The sequence below is a fragment of the Notolabrus celidotus genome, chromosome 7 (assembly GCF_009762535.1).
Source record: "Notolabrus celidotus isolate fNotCel1 chromosome 7, fNotCel1.pri, whole genome shotgun sequence".
NCBI lineage: Eukaryota > Metazoa > Chordata > Actinopteri > Labriformes > Labridae > Notolabrus > Notolabrus celidotus.
The window spans coordinates 18969367-18993413 of record NC_048278.1 but is presented as its reverse complement, the minus strand read 5'-3'; the positions used below and the strand labels follow the sequence as shown (position 1 = coordinate 18993413).

At 40.6% G+C, this 24047-nt stretch overlaps 1 protein-coding gene across 2 annotated transcripts in view; it reads left to right on the top strand.

Moving 5' to 3' along the window:
- The window catches only part of tbc1d1 (TBC1 (tre-2/USP6, BUB2, cdc16) domain family, member 1), a 48173-nt gene that overhangs the window by 1475 nt on the left and 22651 nt on the right, over positions 1-24047 (top strand). For both annotated transcript variants that reach the window (XM_034688912.1, XM_034688911.1), the window contains exons 2-11: positions 15271-15861; positions 17685-17774; positions 17863-17967; positions 18825-18957; positions 19616-19707; positions 20547-20663; positions 20837-20962; positions 21203-21351; positions 21582-21836; positions 23857-23990. In XM_034688912.1, coding sequence (XP_034544803.1) covers positions 15271-15861; positions 17685-17774; positions 17863-17967; positions 18825-18957; positions 19616-19707; positions 20547-20663; positions 20837-20962; positions 21203-21351; positions 21582-21836; positions 23857-23990 — 1792 coding nt within the window. The remainder of the gene's footprint in view (positions 1-15270; positions 15862-17684; positions 17775-17862; positions 17968-18824; positions 18958-19615; positions 19708-20546; positions 20664-20836; positions 20963-21202; positions 21352-21581; positions 21837-23856; positions 23991-24047) is intronic.

Below are 24047 nucleotides of genomic sequence, written 5' to 3'. Positions count from 1 at the left end.
TTCCTGCACCGTTATGAATTCACCTACTGCTACTGATGCTTTTGATAATTAACTGTTCACTAACCCTAAACTTAATAGTCATCCGGCAAAAAGAAAAGCAGAAAACTCATTACATTTTCTATTTTCAAGGTTTTGTTTCAAATTTAGGTACTATTTTTGTCAATATGTTTTACTATAATGGGTTAAATCAATGTACTATCTTTAGATCATTTAAAAAAAATTATTCTGGAAGACATCTCACGACCCCCCAATCTGTGTCTCACTACCCCCCAGGGGGTCCCGACCCACACTTTGGAAACCCTGACACTAACCTTTAGTGTTTAGACCTTTTAGTTCTGCAAACCCTTGCATTTGGCTACTGTTACACATGATCAGACCAAATGATGAATTGGTTTTTGGGGGACGTTATCTACAGAAAATCAATACAGATAAAACACACTAGTTTTTGTCGGGTAATGATAGACTGTGTCGTAGTCTAAAATGTTTTATCAGTGGATCATGCATGGAGTAGTTTCTCTCTTTCTTCTCTGTTCATTGTGTTAAAAACATGGTTGTTGTAGCAGTGCATGGTGCTTCTAGTGATTAAATGTCCTCTTTTTTTTTGACTGGATGCTTTTTCTGTAAAACAGTGTCTTACCAGCTGTTAGACACTCAATGAAGAGGAGTACGGGAAAATCCAGTCAGCTTAGCTGTTGTAAACACAAGCAGAGCGTAGGTGTATTTAAGTGACTCATGGCGATATCACCTCCAGAGCCTTTGTACTCATGCCAGGACTTTACTCCTGGACCAGGAGGTTTTGTACGTCACATTAGTCGCATGGTCTGTCTCGAGCTCTCACTTCTCTCTGTCATGGCTGGTTTCACACCTTTTGATGATGTGATACCCAATGTGGGAACATGAGACTTTTTGTTTTCGTGTGATTAAGATCAAGTTTGCAATAGGGGTATGGAGTCCTCTATCTTTTTCATTTTGAGTCCTGTTTTGGAGAAGGGGATGCTAAAAAGGAAGATTGATTTAGTTTAGATGAAAAGCGTTGAATAGAAATTCTTCAGAGGGTGGGATTTTCAATGCCTCCTTTCCTTTTCTGCCATACCCTCTTCTTATAATCCCCTTGTCTCACATGCTTCTCCCGCCCTCTTCATGTGACACAGTCCCTGCACTGTAGTAAAAACAAGCCAGTAAATTTTGGGCACCTTCCTCTCTTTATATAACGCAGTCTGTCCCTTTCAGTAGTGGCTCTGTTTGTGTCTATTTGTCTGTCTTTTTCTCCCCCTTTGCTCCACCTGTCATCCTGTCAGTCTTGGAACTGTATCCTAAAGACTCCTCAGTCTTCTGAGATGAGAACACTGTGGTAATCTCTGAAACTTAGTGACCTAAATATTTCATAGCTGAGAGTTGATTCTGACTCAGCACAGCACTCTGACAACAAGCCCCTGCACTGTGTCCCATTTATCACATTTGAATGGGTTCGTCATCTCAGCCTGGCTTGTCTTTGTGCAGTGAAGTTGCTCCTTAATCCTACTACAGTCAGGTCAGTGTGCGGGACTCCCTTGTGGCTAACTATTTCAGTTTCCCTGTGACACTTCCTGCTCTGGGACTATTCCCTAACCATTCAAAAATGTCCTCACTGTCTGTTTGTGATGGTCCTCATCTGTTGTATGGCTCCTGGACTTTGAACTTCTGGGAGCTCTGGCTATGCTCCAGAAGTCACAAGATCCAGGCACATGACCATGCGAGGTGCCGGTTGGGAACTTTTGGCTGGCCTGTCGTCCTTGTTTTTATTTTGTTGGCTTGTGTGTGTCACTGGGTTTGTAGGGACATTCATCTGTAACGTAGACCTCCTGGCATCTCTAGTCAGGGTTACAGATGGGAAATATCCAATTATAGTGGGGCAAACTTGTCCAGCATTTTTTTCTAGTGTTGTATGACAGCAATGTTTTTCTGGTGGTGTAGTTTTTGTTCATATTCTAAACATTAAGTGATTAACGCAGTATGTTTTAAACTTTTAACTGCGTAACTTAGCAACATTAAGTCCATAATTCAAGTTTTTATATTTTGGTAGAGTCCCTCAGCCTTGTCAGAGGAAAGCTGTGTTTAACCCTCCTGTTATGTTCGTTGCTCTGGAACAGCAATAATGTTCCTGGGTCAATTTGACCCGGGGCATATTCAATTGTCCAAAAGTGTCAGAACCATAGACTGTATAAAATATGTACGTAGTATCCGTGACGTCACCCATCATGTTCCTGAGCGCTGTTTTGAAGCCAATCGACAGCGGCAGCCATATTGGAAATGCGGAACTCAACCAGGCAGAGTGTGACGTAAAGAGGCGGGGTTTGAGGCTCCTAGCCAACAGCTATGAGTTCCCGCCCGGGAGTCAAGTCAGTCATGTCCTTATTTGGGCAAAAACTTGTAATCTTAATATCTTCTGAACAGTCTCGTTAGAAAAAAATTCAACCCCTGTACAGTGTGTGCCGATAGAGAAATTAACAACAGAGAGCCAAGCCGTTTTTTGAACCAGACTGTCAACAATTTTATTTATGCTTTAAAGATCGTCTTCTTTGAATTGGTGTCTATGTGGTTTCCTGTGTTTCTGCAGCCAGCCTCAAGCGGATTCTTGATGAATTGCAGTTTATAACACTTCCACATGGGCTTCATATTTTGAGAGTGGAGGTTGCAACTTGATCAGAATGCAAAAAATCCCAAGAATTTTTTTAAATAAAATTTTTAACTCCATTACCAAACATTTAAATCAAGATTGAATCCATTGGTGTTCTTTAATTCTCACAGATCATGGTTCAATGAGAATAACTCACTGGTTTTTCATAAAAATTCATGTTAAAACATTCTTTAATGTACATTGGAAAGCCCTAAATATAAATGTGAATATGAAATAGATTTTTGTTTATTTTATTTTAAATTTTGAAGAAAAAAAATGTATGAAGTGATGTTGAGTAATTAATTAACACGACACCTCTTCTGACACATGCTGCCCAGATTTTTATGCTGCATTTAGCTGTTTTGGAAGGCATATATTGCCTAAAATAGACTTTAAAAAGGGTCAATTTGACCTGCAAGATAACAGGAGGGTTAAAGAAAATTCAAGAAAGAGAAAAGCAAATGAAGGTAAAGAGTAGAGAATTTTGACGTTAGGAAGATTAATCATGTAGTGCACAAGAATTGTCATTAATAATGTTGTGCTTTAGAGTAACGTTAAATGCTGATATGATGTCCTCACCTTTACCTTGTTCACTCTCTTTGACAAACACACAACAGTTTCTTTTTTATTGCTCTGAAAAGCAGCTTCTCTTTTACCGGTGCTACTTGTGTAACTTCCTTCTTTTTGAGGTCAGTGCTACAGTAGCTCTATTTAATTCTCGCTCTGTGAGAGACACTGTACTTTTTCAATGTTGTTCCCCTGTGAGAGGCCAAGTCTGAGGGTCACAGCCTGAGGCTGTGTCCAACTGCCTTCCTGTCTGAGATCAGCCTCATGTAAATGTTTTCCCGAACAAGATACTGTGTGCTGTGTGTCTTTAGCTTATTCTGCCCTTTGAGGAGCAAACCCCACTCTACACTAACCCTCAATCCTCCTAATCCACAACTCCAAATCAGATGTTTCAGCCTTGTACAAGCAGTCTAAAAAAGGAAGGAAAATGTTAGTTGGGGTCTAAAAAAGGGAGAGCAGTTTGAATAAGAGATCTAAGAATGAACGACACACTGTGAGATGCAAAGGAATGAGACTGTATTTATTTGTCAAGGTTACAGAGATCAACAGCTTCCTAAAAGTGGTAACAGCTGTCCTTTCTGTAAAAAAAACAAACAAGTCTTTTACACATCCACAGAAACAGAAAGAGACATTATTCTTTCATTTAAATGCACAATTATCAGATGATGTTAGAACAAAGTGGGGGATTATTGGGAAGGATTTTTTTCCCCTGTGGATTAACGACCTTGACAACCAAATGCAGCTGATGTGTCCTTGGCATGCATCACATTAATCGATGAGGTAACACTGAAGTCTTGTCCAGTTAGCCTTAAGTTAATGCAGCATGTTAGCCCACAGACAGTTAGCACATTCCTTCTTCGCTCTCTGGTGGATCCTCAGGCGTTTCCCTCCAAGACAAACTGAAACACATCACCATCTCAAACAACAAAACAGATTTCTATGGACTCGAACATTGTATGAGTAAACTTTAGGGGTGTAACAATTCTTTTTAACAACGATTCGATTTGTATCATGATTCGTGGTTGCCGATACGATTAAATGACGATATTGGTTCATTTAGAACGATACGATCCAAAACGATTCAGTGACTTGAAATGGATTCAGTAACTTTTTAGCCAAAAATTCAACCAGTGTGACAGTGAAATAAATACCTTGATACTGGAAAGTTCTAGATTCCTGTTGTTCCTTGTAAGGGAACCAGGATAGATTTGTCATGTTGCCGTGGCACTTTACTTGACCTTTACGCATCCTACAAACAGTGAGCGACGTATTTAGAACATCTCCGTCATTGCAAAAGCCAAAGTGTTTCCACACGCTAGACCGCAATGGTGGCATGATAATTTCTTGCTCTCTCCTCTGCTTCTCCTCTGGCTTCTCCTCTGCCATCCACCATGCTATGTTTTGTTGTCTGCTGCAGTGGGGATGACGTCACAGACAGGCAGCCTGAATTGAGTAACGTTTAACATCTTTATCATTAAAAGTGCAAAAAAACACATCCATATAAAGTCTGCCGTGCTTAAATCCAATGTTTTATTTCCTAGTATTGATACAATCAATTTATTACCTTCTAAAACAATGTTAGATCGATATATGTCGTCCGGAAGGCCAACTTGCCAAACACAGATCGATGTAGTCGGATCATTGGAATATAAATCGATACATCGATGTTGTAGATGAATCGTTACACCCCTAGTAAACTTAACCTAATATAAGGTCCTTTTCATGGTAGACTAATATACTTGTGAATTGGCAGTTAATTAACTAAGTATAGACTTAAACATCATTATACTGAGCTGTTAAGGAGACGTCTTCTGCCAAACAAAGGAGAGGGAGTGACACAGAGATTGACTGAAATCGGGAAAGGCTGGAGCAGTGCCACTAAGAAAACAAATCCTCCTTCTCTTTCTGCTTGTTCTGTGTCTTTAATGACAGAGGGACACAAAAGAGATAGAAGCATACGTAAGGACCTAGTGTCTCTGTTGGTTGAAGTGTTTTAGACTATCGGGCAGTGCAAGTACAAGAGGTTGATGAATGGAAGAGGGTAAGCATAACAGTGAGAGGTCTGTTGTTAGTGGACAGAGAGCAGACTCTGCTCTCATGCCACGATGATTACAAACAAGGAGACACTTGAAGCTAGAGAGGGATAAATATGGAGTCTGGATGCTGATGACGGTGGGTGAGGGGAGTAGAAACACAGTAAGGAGGATATACTCAAGAAGATGGACACTGGAAGGTATATCTGAGATGTGTGGAAGTGGATGTTTTAAGCATATACCACTTCACTGTGTGGCGTGCAAGTTGTGTCCAGTCAGTGTACTGCCACACGTAAGAGTGACTGGGCAAACATTAGAGCTGCAGATATATGTGGTGGAGCTCATCGCTGTAACATCGTTTGACTCTGTTAAGTGTTTACACACTTTCCTGTGGAGTGAGACAGAACAGTGTCGGAAAGATATTTACGTAACGGTGAACTGTACATTGGCTCAAAATGTTCAACCAGGTGGCAGAGTCCCTCATTTTCAACGAGTTTTCAAAATATAGTAGTATACGTGACGTCACCCATCTGTTTCTGATGCGCTGTTTTGAGGCCAATCGTCAGCGGGAACCATATTGGAAATGCTGAAGTCAACCTAACTGCTGTCAAGCTAGTGTGAGGTAAAGAGGCTAGCCTTGAGCCTCCTCGCCAACAGCTACAGTGTTCCCACTTGGCAGTAAAGTCAGTCATGTCATCTTGATATCTTCTGAACTGTCGCGTTATAAGAAAATTTGTCCGCCGTACAGTGTGTGCTAGGGATGCACGATATTGGGTTTTTTGCCGATATCCAATATGCCGATATTTTACAGTTCATTTAGCAGATTACCGATACGGATATTTGTTTCCACACAACTTATTGCGGAGATCATCCTTTCTCTTCTGTATTGGCTCTCCCTAAGACAATCATAACATTACCCACAACCAGGGCAAATTTGGCCAATTTCACATTTGACATAATAAGTAAACCTAACCTCTGTTCACAGGGAACATGTGAACAGTGCAACTGTACAGCAATTAAACCCAAATTAAATAAAAAGGTTTACTCTTTGACGGTAAATGTGCCTAAATTAGTCAGCTCACGTACAGTACCTTACAGACTGCTGCTTAAATTCAAATTTAACTTAAAACATGAGCCCAACATGTGTGCAGCAGCCCATTATTTTATCGGTTAATTATATCGGCGGATATTGGCATGTTGGCTGATGTCCGATAGTTCATTTTTTATCCAATATCGTCCGATACCGATAACATGCCGATAATATCGTGCAACCCTTGTGTGTGCTGATAGAGAAATTAGCTATTCAGGCCCCAACCGTATTTGAACAAGGTGGTAAACATGTTTATTATTTCTACAAATATCGTCTTTTTTGAATTGGTGTGTATGTGGTTTCCAGTGTTTCTGCAGCCAGCCTGAAGCGGACGCTTAATGAACTGCAGTTTATAACACTTCCGCATGGGCTTCATATTTTGAGACCAGAGGTTGCCGCTTGGAGCATGAAATGTATCCAAATGGCTGAGTCTTTGCAGTTAGCTCTCTCCATGCTATGTTAGCTCTCCACCTTGCAAGGTGCACAGATCTACCGCTGTGCAGATGACAGTACACACAAGTGGTTGTTGTGAACACAGAATAGCATAGAACTAAGTTGAATAGATCTGCCCCATGGATCAGCCCACCATCACCATTACCCAATCTAGATTTTTAGGTCAGTATCTGACTGAGACTCAATATCAGGAACGGATTGTTGTATCCCTTCAAACAAGGAGCAGAGATACTGGTCAGGAGATCTTGTGAAAGAAAACACATCTCTGTTGACAGTGTGTTGCTGAAACACAGACAGCAGCACCTGAAAAGTTATTTTCTCCTGATTTGTTTGATCAATTCTAGATATGAGGCTTTTAAAAAAGGAGGAGGGGTGTCCAGTTTTCACCAAAGAGTCCGTCATAATCTACGACCACATTCACTTGTCTTATTTAAACAAATAGTCTCAGGACCTGCTGTGTCTCTTAAAGGGGCTGGGCAGTGGGAAAAGACGCACATGACACAGATACCGGAAATGACAGTACACCGTCTCCTTTCTGAACCCTGTCTGCTGCAATTCCAGAGCACAGGGAGGAATCCCACTGGTTGACATTTAAACCTGTAAGACTTGAAATCATTGCTCCCAGAAACCCTGAAGCTTTGATTTTCAAAGAACTGTAGTGATGCAGCTTTGAGCTTTGTTTATAACTGAACTGTTGTCTCCACTGTTTTTGATTTTATGGAGACCCTTAATAAAAGAGGAACATAACCATATGCACAGATGTACTGTGTGCTAAATGTAAAAGTATCTCTATTTTTTGTTTAGGACCTCAATCTGAAAAGTAACCGTCAGAACAACAGACGACCTATCAAATTCAAATGCTTAATTTTAATGCTTAACTATACATAGTAATTTAAAGCACTCTGCTGCTGGTGTGAAAAGAAAAGATTGAAGTGCTAATCCAGTTTGTTAAATTTGAAGCATTTAGAAAACAAAACATCCAGTACTGCTGCTGACACTGACACTGAACACTGAACAAAGGACTGAGCATGATGTTTTGATAAAGAGCAGCAGTTAGCACACCTCATGCCGATGCAAGACACAGCATGACCTGACTTTTGTTAGTGTTTGTGTGGGTGTGTGTGGTTGTGTGTGCGCGTGCGTGTGCGTGTGTGTGTGTGTGTGTGTGTGTGTGTGTGTGTGTGTGTGTGTGTGCGTGTGTGCGTGTGTGTGTGTGTGTGAGTGAGTTTTAGTAGCTGCAGAAGCATCTCTCACTGATGACAGCACAGATGTGACTCAACAACTGCTTCTGCTTTGCTCATCTACTTCCTCCTTTTGGTTCCTTGGTGTGGTGCACTCACTGCCAGTGTAGTAGTGCCGGAGAAAACTGAGCTCACAGTAGAAGGAAGAATGTGGGTTGGCAGCCATAGGATATTACGGTGGCCCTGAAGGACAAAAACATTTTAAAAAAGATGAAACACTTAACAAAGTTGGAGACAAATTTACATACTGGAAAACATTAGCAAAACACTTTTACCAAGGCCAAAACAAATTTATATTTAAGGAAACAAATTTACAAAAGATGAAAAACTTTTAGAAAGTTGGAGATTATTTTACAAACAACGGAACACTTTTACCATTGAGTCTGACTCCGTTTAGCCTGAGGCGATGTGGTCTGAGGCCGTTTCATCTGAATTCTGACACATGATGAAGGTTTTGCGGAGATATGATGCCTTTTCATCTGAGGTTGGACACCTCACTCTGAGACCTGAGGATGTCCTAATATGTAAACCATGTTGCTCCGTTTGGTTTCTCTCCATCAAAACACACTAAATGACCCCTCACTCAATCACTTGTGGATCACTTCCGGTATTTGGTACATTCCCTTTCCATAAAAATGAAATGTTAATTTGTTTAAGAAATGGTAAAAGTGTTCCGTCGTTTGTAAAATTGTCTCCAACTTTGTAAAAGTGTTTCATTTTTTGTAAATCTGTTTTGTTCGTCAGGGCCACCATAGGATATAGCACTCATTGATAATGACGATATCCCTTTGTGAAACAGCACCTCTTTTTGCAAACATGACATTACAACAAAAACTCAAAGCTTCAAGTTAGACCTACACTTGGCTTTTTATATTTTAAGTTGTTGGGTTGTATTTATTTACATAGAGGTAGTCTTTTAGTTTCTAGCCTGGGAAATGTTGGATTTCTGAATACAGTAGTTATTTATGTCAAAGTAGAAAAACATACATGTATGCTGTTTGACCTTTGACCCATTGTGTTCTGAACTTCTTGCAGAAATAACACTTCAGGTCATTAAGCTGCAACAGGACAAACAGTCTGTCTCACTGCAGATCATTAGTGGTTGTTCGGGGATGATTGTGCTTCTTTGTGTATTTCACCTTTAGTGTTGATGTTGCAACCACTGCCAGTAATCAGCACAAGGCTGAAGATAAACAGCACATAGTGTCCCTGCTGTATAATCGAAAGATCCTGAAGAGAAACACAGTAGTTCATCAGTGTGCTGAAAGACAGCATTCACATTTGTGACATGTTGCACAATAAGCTATCACAGTTGCAGGTTTTTATTATGTTGCTGATTCTGTTAAGGCTGATTTATACTTCTGCATCGCCCCTACGCAGCAGGGGCTAATGCAGACATGAGCACCTCATACTTGTGTGTCTATGTTTCCATGATGCACAGCAATTCGCGGACCAATCCCAGGGTTTGTGGTCCGCCTCAATTCTACGAGTAGTTACATTTTGGAGGAGGTGCATGTCAGCTACGTGCGTAGTAGGGATGGGTACGAATACTCGAGTACTCAGGTACTTGCCATTGACCCCATTATTGGAGTAGCATTTTGTTACTCGTGCACCTGGCAACATAACTTGAACTCACACAGCACATGTGTGACCATGTGCTTTTTGTTTTCGCCTAACTGAATATACTAGGTAGGAAAATAATTAATGGTATATAAACGTATGACTTCTCCGGCCACGGCTTCAGCTTTAGTACACACCGAGCCAGATTTCAGCAAAAACAACTGTTTAACGGCAGCTACGGCAACTCTCTAGGAACATATTATTCCACCGAAAGCGAAAGCACAACAAACACAGAACCGTCTGCGACACCTGCAGCATGTCAGTTAAAAAAAGTGATGTCTGGAAGTGCTTCGAAAAAAACGATTACGTTAATGTGCAGTGCAAGATAGGTGGCGTTAAACTTGCATACCATAGAAATACTAGTTAGATGCTTAACCACATACGCTTAAAGCACAAGGAGAAAACAGAGGAGACAGATAACAGTCTCGCATCACGTCTTTTGCTTATTTTTTTGCCAAGAGAAGCTGCAGGCTTAAAAACTGTTTTTTAGTTGATTAGCCTACAATTTATTTATTTTAACGATGACTGTATGATGTAGTCTGTTATTTGAGAGTGTCCATATATGCTGCTGTGGTGACATGACAGCAGAATGTTAAACAAAACGTAAGAGGCTGTTATGTTGTTCGGTTGTTAAATAAATGCATTTGAAATTGAAATATCTTTCTGATGTTGGTTATTTATATTAATGTTTAAACATAAAGTTACAATTCTGGTCAGGTAGGTCCGTGTCCGACGGACTTTTATTTATTTATTTATTTATTTATTATTTACGGTTAAAAAATAATAATAATTGCGAGTACTCAAGTTGTTGTTCATTTGGTAATTCGAGTAATCGAGTACAAGGATTACTGTAAATTCCCATCCCTAGTGCGTAGGCCTCTGCGTAGGTATGTGAGCTATGCGGACCTCCAACGTAGGGTACGCCTTCGATCCGACGCAGAAGTATAAATCAGCCTTTACTTGGAAAGACTATAATGAATGTTACCTGCTTGGTATCACTTTGCTGACCTTTTCCTTTCTCTCATCATGTTGTCATATTTTTGCTTCAACACACAGGTTTTGAGCAGATGGAACAATGATCAAAGTGAAAAAAAGACTACATGTTTTCTTTCAGAGATAAAAAAGATATGAAAGCTTAAACAGTGATTTCTGTCCGCCTGAACGGTTAATACCTGTCTATTTTGATACTTGTTTGGTGCTCAAACATACATTAAGTGCATTGAAACTGAAATGAGTTGAAGCTGACCATAACCACAGACAAGCAGCCCTCATTTATACAACAAGATGAGGAAGGATACATCATTTATAGACTCCTAATGGAGTTTGTCGAATTTCCTAGCTTCTTTTGTGTGTGTGTGTGTGTGTGTGTGTGTGTGTGTGTGTGTGTGTGTGTGTGTGTGTGTGTGTGTGTGTGTGTGTGTGTGTGTGTGTGTGTGTGTGTGTGTGTGTGTGTGTGCATGCAAGACAGGCACAAGTAAAGTGTCAGGCTGCTGCTTTAATGGTCATGGAAATCCTCTGAGTTAGTCATGGAAAGCGTTTTCACAGTAAAGGTTTTTCAGTCTGAGTGAGAGCCCTCAGTTACACTTGATTTGTTCCCTGCTGTCCCCATTCAACCCTCCATGTCTGTTTCTGTACAAGGTAAGCACAGGTCAAAAATCATAGAAAAAGACCCTGCACTGTAATATAAGAAGCACATTTCTCACTTTGATTAACATCAAAGACTTTCACATTTACTTTCGCCCAATCATACAGAAATCTACAGAATTTAAATTTTGATGAGGGATTATTCTTTAGAAATGAAGTCCTATGGTACATTTCCAGGAAACAACACAAAGCCTTTTCTGATGTTCTTATCTTTTTCCAAACCACTTCTTTCCTCCCAAACAGGCTTGTATCCAAACAGTTTGAAAAGTGGTGTTTATATAGATTGTATGAACTACTCTCACAGCCAAGTAACACATAATCTCTATTTATTGCAGTTTCCTGAGTAAAGTTTAAAAAAGCTGAAGAGTGTGTATAATCACTCAAAAGAAGGAGCACTTTTTTAAAACTCATCTGGTTCCTTTTTTATGAACTTCTATGTTTTGACTCCTGGATCCATCTGGGATTTCAGCCAGGGACACAGTGTTTGGTGGGACAACAAGGCAGAGCTCTGACCCTGTTGTACTATGTGACTAAAATTGTGGTAATAAAAAGAGTGCTGATATCAAAAGCCGTTCAGACTGCAGAGTAAACATAATCTGAGCTGCAGTGAACCAGCAGCACTGCAGAATTAGTCACTAATTTGTGCTGACAGCATCTCAATTTAACGACAATATGAATAGTTTAAGGTGTAAAGGAAGAGTTTGATATTTCAAACAGTGCCACACATTTTTTTTGTTACACTGCTCATGCTTTGAGATGATTGAATACATGGGTTGTGTCTCTGCATTTGTTTACCACCAATTTGAGACAAAACTTGCAACGGACAGTTTACAAGAGGACCGTTTATGCATAATTGTTCACTTCCTGAAGAGTCATCAGCCTCTCTGTGAATGCATCCCTCATCTTTCTTTCTAGCACACAGGAACATGTATATTTCCCCGGCATCTGAAATGAAATGTGTCTCTACTTTGAAGTACAAGAACTCAAGGAAGCTGCTGTTTTGCAGGACAGTTTCCAGAGTTAGTTGAAATTCATTTTATTTGTCTTTTTTTTTGTTTTTACTTGAAATAGATTAATACAATCAATTTCACCTCCAGCTCAGTAGCATCATAAAACCAAAGTCTTACAGGGTACTTACTGACAACTGGTTATGATGTTTTATGTGTGTTTCGGCGTTTTTCGACCAGAGGAACTTTAACCCGGAACTACTTGCGTTTCAACCGGTGGACCCAGGGTCTAAATTTAGTTCAGGGGTAGATAATCTCCTCCCTAAAAAGCCCCTGCTAGGGGAGTAGCACTTTTCAAAGGTCCCAGGGATTTTGGGGGGCAGGGCCTGCAATGTTAAATGGGTCTGATTGGTAGATTAGCAGCAGTGTTTTTATTCCGCCCGCCGTCCACAATGACATCACACACATCTGTGATTCACTTGATTTCTCTTTCTTTAATTTTTTTCTATTTATTTTGTATGTGTAAGACGCCTAGATTCCCTTGATTTAGCACATTGTAACAGAAGTCTTCTCTCAGCCCACCGCAAATGCGTCTCCGGTGTTACGGTTTTAAAGGTGACCCTGTATACTGGGGACCTTCAGATGAACGTGTCAGTGTTTCTGGATTTTACACAACTGTTGAAACACATAGGGAGTTTTAAGATTCAATATCCTCATCAGATAAGTATTTAATGATTGTCTAAAGACGTTTATGAGGGATGCATCCGGCTGAAAGTCGGTAGTTAACAGGGTCGCAGTTTAAACCAAAACACTGGCGATCTCTGCAACGGCTTTTGGAGTTAAAATCGATTGTAAAGCCATGTTGAAACATCTTTACTACTCGCACTTATCTCCTCTCACGTCATTCAGTGAATCCATCTGTGTTTTTTTTGTTTTTTTTTTAAAGTTATATTTTGGCCTTTTTGCCTTTATTGTATAGAACAGCTGAAGAGAGTCAGGAAATTTGGGGAGAAGATAGCGGGGGGAAGACATGCAGGAGGTGGTCGACCGGCTGGGAATCGAACCGGCAACCCCTGCGACGAGGACTGTTGCCTCTGCCGGCGCTTAGACCACTAGGCCACCAGCGCCCCTAGCGAATCCATCTGTGATGAAATATAACCCGATATAAAACAGCGCGAGCTGAGTCTCTTCCATGCTAACAGGCTAACTGTTGTGCTGCTTACAATGATACCTGTCTGTCTGTCTGGTGTCATCTTTGATGAATGGCATTCGTCTTTGTTTTACTGCCCTCTAATGGTCTGGTGGTGTAGTACCTTTACTTTTTATTTCCTCATACGTCACTGGCCTGATTTGCACAATCTAAACTGAACTTCAGACCGCGGTTGAAACGCAGACAACAATGGTGGGCACAGAACCTTTTAGTTTAGGGTAAAGAAGTCTGGGGGCTAAAAGACCCGGAACTTTTGGTCGAAATGCACCTTTTTACTCTCCCATTTCTACTCTTCTTTTCTTTCTCTATGTCATCTTGAGTCGGTGTGTTTACAGTGTGTATGAACCTTGTGTGGAAGAGTGTTTTGCAGCTTTATTTGTTTTTCGGAACGTGCATGCTTGTATTTTTTGTTGTCGTTCAGGAATAGGTAGATCCATTTGGGAATGTCTTTCTGTTTCTCCCACACACTCACTCATACACAAACAGTAGCTTGCTCAGATCAAACAACTTGCACACAAACATCCAAAAGCACCCAATACAACTTAGCAAAATGTGGATACTCGTAAACAGTTTCTTGAAATAGTTTTATTACAAATGAAAGTAGAAATGCTCTCAGTCAGCTGCATTTCAGAGGGACAGAGTAACAAGGAACATGGAAAGAAGGGAAAGAGAAAAGTGAGTACAAAGCCTTCTTTGAGCCGAAAGGTCCGACTTTGGCTTCTTTTCAATGCAGGAAGATATCACAAGGACTGCAGTATATTGAAGGGAGCTAAAACACCCATTACACCATAAGTTATTCTCCTTCATAGTGTACATCGATACATGGAAAATTTGTTTTATGTTTGTCAGTATGTATTAAGCATTGATTTCAGCATACTACCATTTCCATTGACCACTGATCACTATCTGGGAACCAAGCAGCAACCTCTGGTCTAAAATATGAGTCCAATGCGGAAGTGCTTAAAAACTGCAGTTCATCATGTGGCTGGCTCCGGAAGTACCGGAAACCACATACACACCAGTTCAAAAAAGACGATCTTTACAGCAGAAATAAACATGTTTACAGACTGGTACAAAAGTAACGCGACAATTTCAAAGATCTTGAGATTACGAGTCTTCCAATGAGAGGCACATCTGACTTAATTGACAGGCAGGAACACTGTAGCTGTTGGTTAGGAGGCTCAAAGCCCGCCTCTTCATGTCACAATCTCTCGACAGCAGCAATATGGCCACCGCCGATGATTGGCCTCAAAACAGCGCTTCAGAAATAGACGTCACGGATACTACGTCCATATTTGATACAGTCTATGCTGGGAACCTACTGTTTTCACACATGCACTCTGGGTATTTTTAGAAAATTCAGGGACCTCTGCTTGACTAGATTGACTTGACTAGAAATGTACCTGACAACACTGTTTATGCATGCCCCTCATGCTTTCTGTGATATCAATTGCGATGGAGAAAGTTTGCTTTAAGACCCATACTGCAGCCTGCCACCAGTAGAGCTGTAAAGTTTTGGCTTTACTTCAGGGGAGCTGTTGTGCTGTCCAGGTTTTTATACAGTCTGCGTTTAAAACAAAAAATATGATAATGCATGCAGTGTAGTTTTACATTTAATTCAAGTGTCATTGTTTTAAGGCCTGAAACCCACAGTTCACCCACAGAAAGTATTTTCAAGGATCTTTCTCTTTTCTTCGTCTCAAATGTCTGTGATCATATTCACCAGTATGTAGTCACTGAGCATTAGCAATTAATCTTGCAGTGTTACTGTAATGACAAGTTCTCTTTCTCTCCTCACTGTCACTCCAGGTTCCTGAGATCATCAGTACGTTAAGGCAAGCTGGCAAGAACTCAGCACGCAATGATGACATCAACAACATTTCCAACAAACCTTCCTCTGGTGGCCGTGATCCCTCTGAAACTGGCTTTTCTTCTCACTCCAAATTAATGACCTCTGCACCCCCCCCTCCTGCTGTGTCCCCAACAACTTTTGCAAAGAAGTTTGAGGTGTTGTTCTGTGGCCGTGTGAGCGTCGCTCATAAGAAAGCCCCTCCTGCCCTTATTGACGAGTGCATCGAGAAGTTTAGCCAGTTGCATGGCTCAGGGACGGCTAATAAAGGAGGAGATAGTGGGCGATTGGGGGGTGGGCTGAAGAGGGCATTATCCCTTCAATGTAACGGACTTGGGAGTGGTGCTGCTGGAAATGATGCAGCAGGGAGCCCAACCACAGGGAAGCGTCCTGTTCTGTTTAAAAAAGACCCCAGCTTTCCCTGTCTACAGGCCCTGGATGAGAATGGACTCTCACCGGAGATCTCCCACAACAACACTACTGATGCACATGCCCACTCTGCTGGAGTGCAGCCCACCAGCCTGCAGGAAAACAGGACCATGCTTTTTACGGTATGGACTTTCATGAATTGACATGCATGCACAAACAAGATCAGACATTTTCTGGTACATCTGCTTCAACATTTTCAACTCATAATTTCAAAATTCTAATTTCTTTGTTAAATGTTTCAAGTTGCAAAAAAAAATGCCAAAGCTCCTGTAGATTATTTCTATATGTGTTTTACATTGCTTATACCTATATATTTCTGTATAGGCATTAGGGCTGAGTAACCTTTTGTACATTCAAAATGAAGAAGGATGATATTATGTCAGAAAACATTACTTGCATGTTTACTTGACAAGATCAGCAGAGATAAATCCTTGTGCTTTGTCCAAAATCTACACAAACCAAAAGTTCCATACAAGAGGTTTCTAGAAGAACTTAACTGGAAGCAGCGGTTTTATAGTGGTAAAGTCGAGCACCCAGTGTACAGAGGCTATGGCCTTCAAGCAGTTGTGTTCCAACCTGTGGCCCCTTCCACGCATATCACTCCCCACTGTCTCTCTCTCTCTCTCTCTCTCTCTCTCTCTCTCTCTCTCTCTCTCTCTCTCTCTCTCTCTCTCTCTCTCTCTCTCTCTCTCTCTCTCTCTCGGTTTCCTGCTCAATCCACTGTCCTATCCTCTCTAAATGAAGGCATACAAGCCCCAAAATACAACTTGAAAAAATGTAACAGAAACATTTTTATTTGGGTGATGCAGCAATGTCCTGCTCTTTTTCTCAATACAGTCCATGATAGCCATTGTCTTAGTCTAATATTAACCAAATATTTATATTATTTATTAAGATGCAGAGATTCTTTCTAAGCATGGAAGGAAATCTGTCACCAACTTTGTGCTTTACTGTTTGACATTGAACCAGAGCAGGGATGAGCACTGGTAGTCATTATAACAATAACATTCTCATAAAGCCTTTTACTTTCAGACCCACATTCTTTTCTGGGGTCTTTCTATTTGCCCCAAAATGCCTATATTTGCATGTGTTGAGAAAAAGAACAGAACTTTACAGTAAAGTACAATTTCAGATTCCCCCAAATGCCAAGTTCCTCATGCACAGTTGCTCATAAAGGACAGAGAGACGGGAGAACAAAGGAGAGGCAAAGATATACTGTAAATCCCCTAATGACTCAGCAAGAGCAAATGCTGACTGCTGCTCAAAGTGAGCTCAGTCACGCTCCCCTGATTCACCTTCATCTGACCTCAGTGACCCCCTGCCAACAGGAGATTTCCTGTTTGTCACCCTGACAGGAAGTGGTGACCACTGGCACAGGAACCACCAGGGCCTGTATCTGCTTCGACCAGCAAATTCAGACATGTTATTGACACTGATGATACATCCTGCTGCTGCCGCAAAGGATAGTTGTGCTGATGATATCACCTCTGTGACATCACCACCCTAACTCTTGTGAAAAAGATTGAATCCCCCTTTCCCTCCAGGAATAGTCTCATTATATGATTCATATTTGATATCACGAAGAGGACCCTGTTCACAGTAAGAGTAGTCCTGCTCGGGGAGCTTGAAGAGATGGGATGTAATGGATATAGGGTCACTTAATTATGAGTCCCTTGTTGAGGTTTACCAGTGAAGTGACTCACGCTCTCATCATGGTATGAATGGGGTTATCCCATAAAGCAGAACTGTCCTAGAAATAACCAAAACATTTTGAGAAAAGAGGAAATGGAACTTCTTTGTTTGTTTGTTTGAACACTAAAAAGAACTAAAAATATATGATGATAAGGTTCCCTTCTGCAGCACAAGATCAGTGATAAATCCCTGTGTTTGCCAAATCACTTAGGAACAAATTCTAAGCATTTGTCTTTGTGTTTTTCTCTTTTAGGTGGGCAGGTCTCAGATCTTCTTGATCAGTCCAGACACTAAGAAAGTTGCCATAGAGAAGAGTTTCAGAGAAATCTCCTTCTGCTCACAGGTATGAGGCTAAAAGTGTCTCCTCATCAGTCTAGGTTTTTGTGTAACTTCTGAACATTTGGAATCCTAACAAATCTTTTTCTTTCCAGGGTATTCGTCATGTGGATCACTTTGGCTTCATTTGCAGGGAGACGGTTGACGGGGGGAGCTGCCACTTTGTTTGCTATGTCTTCCAGTGTACTGATGAATCCCTGGTGAGAGACACAATATGTAGAGAGCACAATAATTCATCTGTGTACATTTATTTACACATTTTCTGCCCCCATTTAGAAAGCCTCTGCAGATTTAAATATGTATTTTGGTACATCCCGCTCACTCATTAATATGTTTATCATCACATCCCCACCTTCATGTACATATAATGCAGAGTTGAGGAATAGTGAGTAATTCCTGTGACTAATTTCCATATATTGTCTCATTTTTCTTCTCATATTTGATCAGCCCACACATAAATTGGTTGTCACAATACCTGAAGCAGAATTTTTTCCCACAGATGTTGTTTTCTATCAATCATGATTCATTTGTGCACATTTGCTTAAGAACTTTGACTCAGTGCATCTGTGCTACACCAAGTCATGTAGTGCCAAATGGACTGTCAGTTTGATTAAAAGGGCTTTGCAGAACAATTTTCAGTTAATGATGCAGTTTGATTAGCTTGTATCAGATAAATGATACTTAAATTCTTGAACTAGTGAGTCTCAGGCTGCCATCAATAATTCCCAGTCTTTTTTTGTTGCCTAAATAAGCTAGGAAACCCTTGGGACAAACTGCTTTCTATTTTCTCTTTTTAGACGAGGGTTAAATATCTGCAGTGACCCTGATTTCTTAATCATACTGACATAGACTTGAGCTGAGCTACAGGCATGCACACAGAATGGATCTTATTGTTAACCATATATAAATAAATGTACATAATAGTTCTCTGTATTAGGAAGCAATGTTGAGCAGAAACTGAGGTTCAGCAGAAGCAAACTAACATTTCAGTTTTTGAAAGGGTCTACATTATTAGATGGCTAAAGGAAATCACACGTATTGTATTTTGTTCTTGTAGGTGGATGAGATCATGCTGACCTTGAAGCAGGCTTTCTCTGTGGCAGCACTGCAGCAAAATGCAAAGACCCAGAGCCAGCAGTGTGACAGCTGCCCCATGCAGCAGCTCCACAGACTGTGTGAGAGGATAGAAGGTGGGGAACTGTCGCTGGGCTTCCAGACAAAATTTGACCTGCTTACAACTCACTCAATTAAATATTTTACTCTTAAAAAGTAAGACCATGCTTTACATTCGGGGAGACAAACCGAGGTGTTTGCCAACCAACTTAAAGGCTTTAAAGTGAAACTTAATATTTCTAGGATTTGTAAACCAGATGGATGCACTACCTTAGACCATCTTCAAATGAATGAAATTTGTGTCCATATCAATGGACACAACTATAGTTGACACTGTCGTCTTCCTAAATCCATTACATTAAAGACTTGTCTCTCTCCGTTATAGCTTTGTATCAGAAATCAGGCAAGCCCCCATGGACAGGCTTTTGTTACACTCTGAAAATTAAAAAAAAAGATGATAAAAGCCTTCTGACTTGTGTGTAAGCTCAACAATTTTAGAAAATGATTCATGGTTATTTGTCATAGTTGTAATGAAATTGTTTCCTTAATGCTGGCCGAGTACTCAAGGACTCTATGTTTATAAGTTCAAATGGCTGATTTTAATGTTTCATGAATACAAATGGCAATCATCTACCCTCAACAACACCCTGATGTTGGTGTTTTAACTTTATGATGTAGTTATAAGTTGTGCAATATATGAGATTAAGTTGTATTTCTGGTTTTCATTTCTTTCAGGGCTACATCCATCTAAAACTAAGCTGGAGCTTCAGCGGCACTTGGCCACTCTTGACAACCAGGAGCAAGCTTCAGTGTTTGAAAACACTATGGTAATGTACCTACTTGTTTCAGTCTAAAGCAGTTCTGGGGCAATGTGATAAATTCTTGAAGTTTCCTAAGAGGTCACTGCAGATGGAAGCAAACCAGTCGGTCTACAAGTTTTACCAAACAGTATGACTGACACACTGTAGAACCCTCAGTTTTTCCTGTGGGATTAACAGTGGTGCACTCATCTGTCTATACACATCTCTATATAATATACATATCCTATCATTATCTTCTCTCAACCCTCGGCTTCCCTGGTAATATATTCTGTGCTGCTCTTAACTGCTTTCTCTTTCCCTCAGTCTCTTTTCTGATAAAGCCAGGTAGATTGGTGTGTTAACACTGATTCACATAATGTTTGAAAATTCAATTCAATTCAATTCAAAAAACTTTATTTGTCCCCGGGGGGCATGGATTATATTTATCTAACAGATCAATAATGCAGTTAGTTCAGTTGAGACTAGTCATGTTGCTGCCTTCAAATGCTTCTTTGAGACTCTGCTGACAGCTGCTGGTGATGTTGCTGAACTGCAACTCCACGACAGAAGATGCTTTACTTTTATTGATCAATGAATATTTATCTTGAGCCCTCAAAACAAAACATCTTCAGTACACAATGTGTAACATATTGTGGAATTTCTTTTTACCACTTACAAGCAGTTTTGGGCTTTTATATTTTTTGAAAGTTGTTCTTCATTCAACTTGCCTGAAATGAATGCTACCTGTGTTAAAATATATCCACTACAGTCGTGTAATCTGGAGTTTTTGAGTCAAATACATTCATATTATGACCCTGATTTTAATGTCAACAGTCAAAAACATTGTTTTTGTCTGTATGTTTTAGAGGGCCCGTCCAAAAAGCGATCAGGAAGAGAATGAGCTGGTAATGGCCTCTCTGAGGAGTCTGTATGAGGAGAGGCAGAGAAGCCATCAGCACACACTGTCTGGAGACAGCAAACAGGTTACTGTTAAACAAAACTCTAAAACTGCACCAGCTTTCCTGTCTCTATTTTAATGATGTCCTACATTCATTTAACAGTTTAACAAGTTACATGACAGTTTCTGATCAGTTTCCATCTATAGCTATCCATGCTGAACAATTCTGTCTCCCTATCTGTCTCCATGTGTGTGTAGGTGTGTGAGGAGGCAGCTCCAGCCTCAGTGGAGGCACAGCAGCAGAGCAGTAGTCGACAGCGACTTGAGCAGTTCAAAAGCCGAGCCAAGCGCTCTCTTACTGAGTCCCTGGAGGGGATCTGGAAGGTAGAATTCCTTCTTCTTTTTAGCTTGGTTTGTCTCCAGTAATGCTCAAGTAAAAACTTGTTATGCTATTTTTGTGTGTGATGCAACACAGAAGAAAAACAGAATCATTTAAGTAATTATTATTCTCTTAATCATAGATCTAGTATTATGTGATAAAGGTCCCCAAGGTGCTGTCCTGTTTTGTGATCTTATAAAATCCAAAACCTGTATATAAACTCAGTAAGTGGATGTTTTTGGCAGGGGAGCAACAAAGCCAGAACTCAAAGGGACAACAGTGTTGGAAGTGACAGCGGCTCCTCTGTTTGTACGGTCATCAGCAGCCCGGAGCAGTCCTGTCTAGATGACCCCCTGCCTTCCTCCGCCATTCTGCAATCCACCAGCCCACTCAGGTAAAAACACAAGCTCATACTCTGAGTCATATCTCGGGGCAGAACAGTCAGTGCTTAAAGGTCAGACGTGCTTATTTATTTTACTTGGGTCCAAAAGAACAGCACAGCTGCAGCTGAGACTGGGAGGATCTTGATAAGGAGCTCTTGGAAGAAGAGGCTAATTGGGCAGCTATTTAAATCTTAAAGCACTAAAAGTATTTCCCCTAACACACCTTACTTGTCATATTTAGGTGCCACAATTCAACAGGAGACCTGAAACGCCTCGACGACTCTCCCCGCTTGTCTCCCTCCTCCTCTTCTTGTGACGCTCAGCCAAAGGGGTTCCGCAGACGAGCCAGCACCTTCAGCCACCCTCCCACCCCCACATCAGCAGAGTACTCACCAATGCACACGCTAAATCACTCTCCACAGGACCTCACTGCAACCACAAAGCCAAAGCTTGTACGACACTACTCGGTCAGCACCGACACTCCACACCAGAGCAAGTAAGGAAAGTGTGAGTGTGTGTGTGTGTGTGTGTGCTTGTTTCAGTCCATTAAAGTAAATAAACAGAAATGGTTTAAAGAAAAAGGAAAAAGCTTCATGACATACTTTATTTTGTGTATGTAAAATGTCTTGGAGTTATATTTTTAGGCTCAAGGGGGAGCTGCCCAAATTCTGATGATTTGTCTGTTCACTGAAGTGATGGTACTTGAGTCAGCAGCAGTTAAGTTGGACATAACAAGTTTGGAGCTGAAAACACTTGTAGAACTGAGTCAGAAAGAAATGAGCTTACCAGGCCTGTCACCCGGTTCTCCTATCCATTTGAGAATAACCACTACAAGCTGCTTTATATCACAGTCAAATCCTAGCCAAAGCCAAAGCCCTGGTGTTGTTGTATTCAGGGCAATGTTGACGTAGAAGAAGAATACACAAAACTGAAAAGGGGATACCTCTTACTCTGAATCAATGGTTTGGACAAATGTCCATGTGAGGCCTTCATTCAAATAATGCAAAGTTCAATAAGAAAGTCCAAAGGGCTAGTGGTAAAAGTGGTACTGGCCCCTTGTATATTTTTGTTGGCCCGGATGGTGATAATAAAATATCCTTTTTATGCACTTTTCATGACTTCTCAAATCACAGGCAACTGTAAGACTACGTCCACATTCTCTTTCCCACATGTATTTCAGAGAATCACGGTGCAATTAATCAATCAACTGTCTTGATAACACATATTTTCTTTAAAATGTGTGGATGTATCAGACTCTGATTAGCAGTTTGAAAGGATTTTAAAGATTCTGATTGGCAGTCAATGCCCAGTGTTGAGCCAATGAACATGTCCTGCATAAACTTGTACCAGCCCTGAGCCATTGGGCCATGGGTTATGTCAGATCCTGCCTTCATAAGGATATGGTTACCATAGAGGTTTTCATGATCATGATCTTTCATGACTCTATTGGACTTGTACATACAAGTCTTACATCTTTTCTCTCATTTTCATGCTTTCTTTCTGAACAAGTCTCTGTTTTCATTCTCTCTGTGGTTGTCTTTGATTATCTTTGCTTGTTCTCTCTTTGCTCTCACTTTCTGTACTTTTTCTCAGACATACCCCAACTGACTCTGCCCTTCCTCCTGTTCCTTCCTGCCCTGCATCTCTCTCTCCTCCTCTCACTCATCCTCCCTCCTCACCTTCTTCTGGAGCCCGGCTGAATAAAAGAAGGTGGGAATCCTGCATTGACTTCTGTTCAGCTCATCTTTTCCTTGTTTTTTGTGCACTTTCAATTTGTCAAAGCTTTTATTTTAGCATTAATCACAGCTACTATGTATTCGAGCAACATCTTTCAGCTGAAATCAATGTGGATTAAAAGCATCTGTCATAAGCCACGTGTCTGTTTGTTTGAACTGGCAAGTTTCTCTTTTAACTATTTTCTGCAACATTTTTTCATCCCATCTCTCCATCTCAGTCCGCTGGGTGGTCTGCGAGCTCGTCTCCACTCCTCTTCTTCTGTTCCTAATTTTCTGAAATTTCAATTTCTGGCTCCTGTCCAAGAGAATGATTTACTTGAACCAAAGAGCAGGTACACACACATGTTCACAGAGTAAACAAGTCCATGTTTATATGCCAAAATTGTAACTATGCTGCTGCTTTTATGGATCAGGGTAGGTGTTTATTTTTTTTTTTTCTGATTTTTGATATACAGTTGTGCTCATAAGTTTACATACCCTGACAGAATTTGTGATTCTTTTTGGCCATTTTCAGAGAATATGAATGATAAGAGAAAACCTTTTTTTTCACACATGGTTAGTGGTTGGGTGAAGCAAAATTTTTATCAAACAACTGTGTTTACTCTTTTTATATCATAAAGACAACAGAAACAACCCAAGAAACAATAAATTCTGCCAGGGTATGTAAACATAAGAGCACAACTGTACCTATGCATTTGTGTGTGCTGTTACTTACTGACTGTTTATCACAGAAATACGTCATATTTTCTGTGTGTGTGTGTGTACTTATATCTATTTCAGGGATGTTGCAGCTCTGTCCACACCAAGTAGAGAATATGAGATGGGGGAGAGTCCTCTGCGCAGCCACCGCCACTCCTGGAGGCAGCAGATCTTCCTACGGGTCGCTACACCTCAGAAGAGCACAGAAACCATTGGTATGAATGGACAAGCCACACTTATTTATGTACCTCTATCCCCTTTTCATATTTCAG